This window comes from Merops nubicus, unplaced genomic scaffold (genome assembly GCF_000691845.1).
Source record: "Merops nubicus isolate BGI_N331 unplaced genomic scaffold, ASM69184v1 scaffold7404, whole genome shotgun sequence".
In the NCBI taxonomy this organism is placed as follows: Eukaryota; Metazoa; Chordata; class Aves; order Coraciiformes; family Meropidae; genus Merops; species Merops nubicus.
Genome location: NW_008603558.1, coordinates 107,687 through 116,762, shown reverse-complemented (window position 1 = coordinate 116,762; position 9,076 = coordinate 107,687). Strand labels below are relative to the sequence as shown.

Genomic DNA, 9,076 nt, shown 5'->3' with positions numbered 1-9,076 from the left:
GCGCAGCTCCAGCGCAGGTCAGACCCAATGTCAGCTTCTGTGTCCGTGATCACCTTCAGCCACTCCGGCTGAGCTGCAAGAAAGAGGTGGCAGAGCCAAAAAAAACTCAGAGGAGAGGTTTGCTGTGCCAGGCGGGCAGAAGGATGCTCATTGTGTCATCTCTGCTGGCAGTTATTTGTCGCAGCGTGGTTCGCCACAGTGACAGCCTGGCCGTGTGAGGCTGGGGTCTCTGGGGGTCTGGCTGCAGCTGTGCCTGTGCACCTCCCCAGGTTACAGCAGCATCCAGACTGGAGGAGGAACGTTATGGTTTCTCTTCTCAAGAGCAAATGCAGTCATTCCTGAAAGGCTGGATTCAGACTGGGATAACCGGGTGACGTTTTGTAACCTGACTGGATCTGATTCATAGTTCCAAGCTTTAACCCTTGGGGAAGTACCTCCAGCTTGGAGAGGATCTTGGCTGAGAGCCAGGTTTGATTTTTACCACTATTCTTCCTTCCCTAGTTACCTCATTTTTTTTCTAGAATTATTTTAGAGCAAGTTAGGAAGGTCTCTCTACTTGCCATGGCCTAAATGTACCCCGAACTATCAGTGATTTCTGCAGGGCTTTGTTAGGGCTTTGCAGTGGGTTTAAAGATAGGAGGCTGGATTAGAGGTGGTGGTTTCAGCCCCAGAGGCTTGTTCCATTGCCTGGGGCATCTTGCTGAGCTCTGGAAAGGCACGTGTTTAGATGTGGTACCTTGAATGATGATGCGGCCCTGGTAGGTGTCTCTCCCTTTAATGTTTTCAGCCTCACACTCATAAGTGCCTTCATCCTCAAAGCCAACGTCCTGGATCTGCAGGAGGGGCTCACTGCCAATCCACTTGGAGGACTGTGAACCATCCAGCTTCCTCCACTTGATTCGAGGAACAGGGCTGTGTAAAAGTAATTCTGGTGAAGGTCAGCTCCCAGGTGCCCCAGCAAAGTCTAACTCAGTCCCCGTTTATCCACCCAGGTCCCATCCCAGCTGGATCCTGGCCAGCAGGACTGGCTTTAGCCAGTTCCTCCCTTCTCCTGTTCCTCCTCCATCTCTGGTCTGCAGTAGACCCATGGAGGAGAGGGCTGGTGGAAGCTGCAGGTTCTGCAGCACCCTCCCCACGCCGAGCCTGAGCGACACGGACGCTGCACTCACTTTCCAAAGGCAAAACACTCCAGAGTCACCATCTGCCCGGTCAGAGCGTAGGTGTCTGCAGGAAACCTGGCTTTTATGCTGGGTGCATACTGCCTGGCATCTGTGAAAAGGAAAGCACCAGTGAGGAGTTCTGGAGGACTTTAAAATGGCACACGTGAGGTCTTAAAGGCAGAGTTACAAGGTTACACCACTGTCCAAAACCTTTCTGCGTTTGGATTAGGCAACAGAGGTGAAGTTTCATTTTCTTTTTAAAACAGCTCTTACTAAAGTCTCTAAAAATCTCTTTACACCATCTCAGAACTATTTCTCCTCGATTTCCTACCTGCTTAACTTTGCCCTGCCAAGAAATATCTTTAGCTGCCCCTCTGCAAGGGCACCCAAGGCAGAGAGTCACTTCAGGGATCTGTGAACCTGCACAGGCGCAACCTTCTGCCACGTCTCTTTTACAAACAGAGGAACCCCCCTGATGGAGTTTGTAGCTGCCCAAGCCTGGAGAGAGGGCTGCTCCTCTACATACCAGCCAATTAATATTTTTATAAGTTCTTAAGCTCCCCTGAGACGCTGGTGGGTGATTTGTGCTCTGCTGGTCTCCTGTGGAGCCCGAGCGCTTTGCGGTGGCTTCTTAATTTTGCCCAGTGCCCTGATGCTGATCCAAGAGCACTGACCCTCTGCAGCGAGGCTGAGCCTGGAGAACTTGCTGAAAACACTCTTGGTGATGAAGTCGATGTGGCTGGTGGCAAAGCAGGAGTAGTTGCCCAGGTCTGAAGCCTCTGTCTTGGCGATGTAGAGGTTTCCTGTGGTCTGGGAGACGAAACGGCGTCCGTCGGCTGGGATGAAATTGGGGAACTCATTCAGGAGCCATCGGTAGGATAAGCCTGTGGGGAGGGGAAAAGGAACAGACTGCACGAGTTGCCAGGGTCCTCTCAGGTGAGACTAAACCCAGCAGGCTCTTCTAGACCAGTCTAAGCTGAAGCTGGGCCTTGCATGGTACCTGTTTTCTCCACATGCTAAGTCCTACCTCTGTTTTGTTGCTTTACAGAATCTGAGTGAAAACCAAATTTGCTCCCTTAATATTCCCAAAGAAAAGCAAGGAGTGATTGCCCTGCCTGGGAATCCTTTGCTCTGTGGCATCTCTACCTGGCACCAGCAGTGCTGCTGCTCCCTGCTAGTGGTGCTGGAAGGCAAACCCTTACCTGGATAGTGGGGAGGAGGGCTGCAGGTGAACATCACTCCCCAGCCTTCTGTAATCTTCACAGGCTCTCGCTCTTCTGCAGAGAATTCCTGCAAAACTAAACACCCAGAGTGAAACCTGCCCATGGATGAAGAAGGCAACTGGAGGGAGGAGTGTGTTTTATCTCCTCCTACACAGGCTGGTCCTTTTAGTGGTTGTACAGAGAGCAATCCAAATATGTTACTGACTTTCTCTAGTGCATCAAATTTCTACCACACCTCCATGTTCATAGAAAGCACCAGGGGCTTTCCCCAGGTCATGGTGTTGGGTACCATACCCAGGAGATCTTCTCTCCAACCTTGATTAGCGTGAGCAGGAGGGGGCTCAGTTTACCCCCAGCATAACTGGGGTTGAATTTCATTTACCTTGTGGAGCCAAACTTACAGCCAAAGCGGAGGGAGGCTTCCCTGCTGACCACCGTGCCCCTGGAATTAGATGCCACGCATTGGTAGGAGCCAGCATCCTTGGCTTTCACTGGGTTGCTTATCACTAGGTCTCCTGCAACCAGCCTGTAACGGGAATCTGGCTCCATCTTTATCTCTGTGCCATTCATCTTCCACCTGCCAAGAGCAAGTGCAAAGAGTGAGAGGGGCAAATCCTCACCGCAGCACTTCTGGTGCCTCCTAGGAGGCTCTGCTGGTTTGTTTTTCCAGCCGTGGTGTGTTGGGATATGAGGTAGTTTTATATCTGCTCCTGGGAGGGGTGGGAGGTCAGGTGTGGATGAGGAGGCTGATTCCCGTGTTGGTGATTTTGTTTGTTTAAAAGTGGAGAACAGAAAGCGAAGTTCCTGATGGTGGTGTCACAGTCCTGGCACAGAGAGAGCAGGTGAGCTCACCTGTAGGTGGCAGGAGGACTGGCTCTTGCTCGGCAAGCCAACGTGACCTTCTCTTCTGCTGAGCCTTCAGGGAAGAGGGTGTGGACAGGCTGCTCTTCAAACACTGGCCCGTAGCTCCTTGTGCTACTCTGTGCCTGGCACCAAACTGCAAGAGAGGGAAAACCTGTTCGGCTCAATTTAGCTTTTTCTAAAACCCCTCATTTTTAGTTTTGTAGGGTGTCCCTGGCAGCATCAGAACTGCATCTAGGAAAAAAAGAAGGAGCAACGTGAAAATCACAACCCATCTGTCACCGTAGCCCAGCCATGGCTTTGGGCAGCTAGTGGCATTTCCTGCTGCGCATCTCACACCATCTCTGCCATGCCAGAGGGACCAGACGTGCTTAAAGTTGTGCAGATGGAGGAGAACTGACTCATGCCACTTGGAAAAACCTGCATGGATGAGACTGGAGCTGGGAACCCTGGATGCCCTGTCCCTCTCAGTGAGGACATGCTGATTCCTCCTCTGTCTCTACAAACTTCAGACGGTCAGTTCCTCCTAAATCCTCTCTAGGACAAGGGAAGGGAGAGGAGAACCTGAATCTTCACAGCTCTGCCTCCCTGCACACGTCTGGTAGATCCCCCCCATTCCTGCAACTTCAACATCACCAGCTCTTGATGACTTAGACTTGCTGGTGTGCAAACCAGTGCCTCAGGTATCCCTTCTACTGCTCAACAGGATGAGCTTGGAGGTTTCTTTGCAGTGTTCAGACATGGTTTTGATTCTGATCTTGCTGTTGTGGCTCTGTGGAAACGGCAGTGCAAATAAGAACAAGGCAGAAGCTGCCTGGAAATCTCTTACCTGCAGAAGTGGCTGGTGGGAGAAGAAGTCAGCTCTCTCCCTGGCACCCAGAGCAATCCTGTCCCTTGGCAGGGATGGAGCCACCTCAGGGCAGCGTGCCCCCAGCACTGTCCCCCCTCTGCCTCTGCAGTGATAAGCTCAGAGATGCTTAGCTAGCCCCAGGATCCTTCCATGCTTTGTAATTGAATTAATAACTGTCTTAAAACTGCCGTGCCAGCCACCAATCTGTTTCCTTCCCTACAGTACACAGCATGGACACTAGTTAAATTAAGCGGCTGCAGTAAGTGTGATGTTTTATGCAAGAGTAACTTCCAGCAGGGAAGGGCCAGCTCAGCTCTCCTGGGCTGGGGGGAAGCAGCTCTTTACCTGGAGCTCCTGGGGTTTGTCTCATGCTCCGGCTGCTCCTGCACCAGGAGCTGGGAGATGATGGGAGAGGGGCTCCACTAATTGGCTCGGTGGGTTTGGAGCAGCTGGCGGCTGCTCCCTGTGTCCCAGCACCAATTACCCCAGCCTGGCTGTCCCTGCTGTCACACAGCCCCTCTAGGGCTCTACCCTCTCTCTGACAATTTGGGAGAAGAGAAAAGCAGCGTTTTGAGAGCCCTGTTCCCTCCAAATCAGCATAGGTGCTGTTTACCTTCTAGAACAGAGATATTCACAAAGGTGAAGCTTGTGTAAGCTGGAAATCTCCTCTCAGTGACTGCGCTGAGCAAGTCCCAGCTGGAAATAACTCTGCTGACCAGTGGGTAAAGTAATCATCAGTTAATGGAGAGTTAATAAGAAAGTAGTGTATTAATTATGTTTGGATAGCTGGTAGTGAATGGATTAAGGTTTAACAGCTTCACATTTTGAGATTAATAGGTAGCATATGGTGAATAACATCTATTTATTTAACAAATAAAATGTATATTATTAACACTCACATGCATGCCTTTTCTCAGGGGATGCTCTTTCCCAGTCAAGCCACATTGTGCTAATTATCCCTTCTGATTCCACCCAGAGCCTGCACCCCGTTGCTCTCCGCTGCTGTCCCTTTTCCTCTGCCAAGGTTATGGACTAAAACTGCCAGGCATTGATTATCTCGGCTGTAATCAATGCCAGAAGTTTGGACAAGCTTTTATCTCCAGCTCCAAGGTGTCTGGTTGGTGCTGGGGGTGAAATGCCTGAATCTCACTCATTAAACAAAGCAACGGTTGGATTAAAGTGATAATTGAAGAGCTGCAAGATGGGATAGGGTTGGAACTAAGGATTGAGAGCAGAGCAGAGTGGTAAATCTCAGTACCTCAGGAACTGATCCTCTGGGCTGCTTCTGTCACCCCAGAACTCTCATATTTAGTGTTAGCAGGACAGTTCCTTGGGCTCTATCATGTGCATCCACAAAATAAAGGGCTTCCAGCCTGCAAGCTGAACTTGCAAGAGTGACCTGCTCAGAACTTGGCGTGCCCTTGTGCAGCCCTGCATTCTGTATTAAATTCCAGCTAGGAGGGCAGAAATTCTGGTTAAGATGCTGCTACACCTCCCTAGAACAAGAATGATTGTTAGGAGAAAATAAATGCTAACGCCAAAATAAAAAGGAATAGGTGAAAGTGGAACATCTGATTTGGAAAAGCAGCTGCAGAAACGTGTGTTTCACACAACACTCCGAGAGTGACTCCTGCTACTGCCTGGGAGAGGCAAATCCATGTGAAATACAGCACAAGGACACAGCAGTGTCTGTGCCTAGACAAAAATGCCAAATTTTATACCACATATTGCTGGGATAGACAAAACTCCCTCTTACCTCCTTTGCCACTGCAGGGAGGGGACTGCTGGTGCCTTGTACAGTGGCACTGGCCCGTTTCTGGCAGGGTGGAGTTGTGTTATTATTAGTATTTGGAATGTGCTGAAAAGCAGAGCTGGAAAGCCCAGGTGTCCAGGAGCCTGAGCACGTTCCCTTTGTGCTGAGCTCCGTGCTAGCTTTGGAAACCAGGAAATGATAAATGTCTCAGTTCTCATTTTCCAGGATATATTCCAGCTTATGAGGACATCAGCAGCAATCCTTTTGTTGAGCAGAGCCGTAGCTCCGGAGCAGTGACCACAGCCTGAAGCTTTGGCACATGAGGGAGCTGGGCAATTAATTGGTTTTATAGGAAATCTGAACGCACACATGTGCCCAAAATCAAAGTGGTTATTTTTAAAGAGCAGCTCTCTGAGGAACAGAGGGTTATTTTTAACGAGAAGCTTTCTGAGGAACAAAGGGACAGCTCTTTGGCTAGCCTTAGATTTCAAGATTTTCCGTGGGTTTATTGAGTGAAGAAAGGCCAGAGAGATTTTCCTGACAGCCTTGTTCATCAGAGAGTTGTCTCTGTGTACTTCATAAGCTTTAAACCTTTACATGTCACTGGGCAGTCATCCTTTGGGTCCTAGAGCCAAGGGAGTGGTGGCATTCCCAACCCAGCCTCCCAAGGCTGGAGCTGATAGCCCAGACCTTGAGGCTTTGGATCTTCACCCACTTTGGGGTGTTTCCTCGAGCCTCATCTAGAGCTGGCATTATTTTGTCCCTGGTCCCTTGCTCGTGTTCCCAGTGAGGATTTCTCTCTGTCCCATCTGGCTCCTAAGATCCATTGCATCATCAGCCAAAGGTCAAGAGAAAATAACCCTCACAGGCTTTACAGTGAGCCATTTTTTGTGGGCTCAGCTTGGATGGGGAGCAAGTTACATGAACTCAGCTGGTTAATGGGAGAGTTCAACTCCATCTTGCTGCCTCTACCAGATTTGGGTCACACCAATTTCCAAACAGGCTAATTGCCTCCCAATCTAGGGCAGCCACCCTTCCCTCTGCCTCCTCGGGGATCCAGAGAACATTAAAAGGTAATTAGATATTTATAAGGACAGGAGAGGAGTCTCTGCCCGGGATGATGAATTAGCTTGAAGACATTATCCAATTCTCAGTTGTCTGAAATGAAATGTCTCCCTGCTGAATAGGGACCTTCAGAGTGCAGCCTGAGACTCCTAGAGAGCCAGAAATGGTCCCCAGTGACCGGGAGAGTCTCTGCACTCAGCCTATGGCCAAAAAGGCATCCCTGGAAAAACTGGGAGGCAGGGTGGCTTTGCCATGAGCAGGAGATTCCTCCCTGTGCCGAGCCCAGGGGGCTCCTGCTCCAGCCCAGGCTCTGCCCGAGGCTCTGCACCTCCTGCATTTCACCCAAATTGGGATTTGGAGAACGGGCAACATGGGTGCCAACCCTTCCCATCCTCCAATGAACCCCACAAAGGGCAGTGGGGCAGAGCCCCGGGGTGACATCCCTCCTGGCACCTCAGGCACCTCCCCTGGGCTCTGCCCGGGGCAGGAGAAGCTCGGGGTGCTCTTACCCAGCCCGGTGAGGACGCTCAGGGCTGCGCGGACGAAGCCGGGGGCGGTTCCCATCCTGCTCCTGCGGGCGGGGTGGCCGAGGCACAGCCCTGTGGAGAGAGACACACGGGGCTCAGCTGCAGCCCGGGGGGCTGGCATCCAGCTGCACGGCCCTGCTGGCCACCGGCCCGGCCCGGGAGCGGCCATCCAGCTGCCCCGGCAGGAGCACGGGGCTTTGAAGGAGCTCTTTTTCTTCCTGACGTGGGAAATTGTTGTTTCTCCTCCCTTACTAGCTGCTAGTCTTTGTTCTCCAAGAAAAATGCTGCTTTCCTAGCATTTTTTATTAAAACCCACAAAGCCAAAAGCACACAGGATATTGGTAAGGCGGGAGGAGGAAGGAATAATTTGTTCTTGTTATTTGGTGAAAAAGGCATCTGTAAGTGAAACTCTTCAGGCAGGGAGAGACCGGTTTGGGTCCTGGGTTCTGAGGAGCCCGAGGGTCCCAGCTTGTCACCGTGCAGAGCATCCATGCAGAGAGCTCCTGCCTGTAGGGTGGCATGGAAAACAAGTGGCTACACAGAGCTGGGGGGTCATTTCCTGCTTTTCTTTTCAGTTTCCTGCATTTGAATAGTTAATCAAGAGATAACGGAGAGGCAGGGAAGTGCACACACACTGATTTCCAGTCCCCTCTGCTGCTGGGGTGCAGGATGACTCCTGTCTTCCAAGATCTCTCAAAAAGGAAAAATACCCAAACAAAACAGAATCTGTTTGTGCAGACCCCAGACCCTGCACTCTCCTGGCCAAACCCCCCACGGGACCAGCTTCAGCACACACACTCTTCCCTTCTAACTCCAACAGGGAGGCTGGGCTGAGTTTTTTTCCCCCCTTTTTGTTAACAAAAGCTTCTGAAATAACTCATGGAGGAGCCCCACAGCCCAGCAGAGCCTCGTGCTCCCCGATACCCTCCCAAACACCCCAGAAGCTGCTGGTGGGCTGCGGGTGCTGCTGATCCCCTGCTCCAGCTGGTGCTGCTTCCACTCCTCTCCCTGCCCATCTGTCTGCCCGAGCCGGCAGCACTGGCTCTAAGCTCCTCCGAGCAGGGATTAGTTTCCCATCCCATGGGATGCAGCCTCCTCTGCTTTGCTGCTTTCAAAAATCCAGCACTCTGCTCGTTAACAGCAGCCTGAGCAAACAGTGATAGTCCCGTGTTTGCTTCACGTCCTGCCTCCAGAGACCCTGTCTGGGTGGAAAAGCCACCTGGTCTCTGGGTCCACACCCAAAGGAGAAGATTTTGCTACCAAGACTTGAAAGGGAGGAGACTCCATCCCAAATCCTCCTGGATTTTTATCTAGCTTGGGTCAGAGAGCCCATCCTAAATCCTCCTGGATGTTTATCTTGCTTGGTTTGGAGGCTCCATCCCTAATCGGCTTGGATTTTTATCTTGCTTGGGTCAGAGTCCCCATCTCAAATCCTCCTGGATTTTTATCTTGAGTCAGAGACCCCATCCCAAATCCTCCTGGATTTTTATCTTGAGTCAGAGACCCCATCCCAAAATCCTCCTGGATTTTTATCTTGCTTGGGTCAGAGACCCCATCCCAAATCCTCCTGGAGTTTTATCTTGCTTGTGTTGGAGGGCTGGGTCCCAGCCCCAGTGCTCACTGCCCACCCTTAGCCC

General features: G+C 51.2%; 1 protein-coding gene across 1 annotated transcript in view; it reads right to left on the bottom strand.

Moving 5' to 3' along the window:
• CNTN2 (contactin 2 (axonal)) overlaps positions 1-7,476 on the bottom strand; it is a 15,403-nt gene extending 7,927 nt beyond the window's left edge. The window contains 8 exon segments of the mRNA XM_008938708.1: positions 1-73; positions 737-912; positions 1,170-1,269; positions 1,835-2,044; positions 2,363-2,458; positions 2,785-2,960; positions 3,236-3,380; positions 7,422-7,476. The exon segment at positions 1-73 is cut by the window's left edge and continues 1 nt beyond it. Of these exon segments, the coding sequence (XP_008936956.1) occupies positions 1-73; positions 737-912; positions 1,170-1,269; positions 1,835-2,044; positions 2,363-2,458; positions 2,785-2,960; positions 3,236-3,380; positions 7,422-7,476 (1,031 nt within the window).
• Between the last annotated feature and the right edge of the window lie 1,600 nt (positions 7,477-9,076).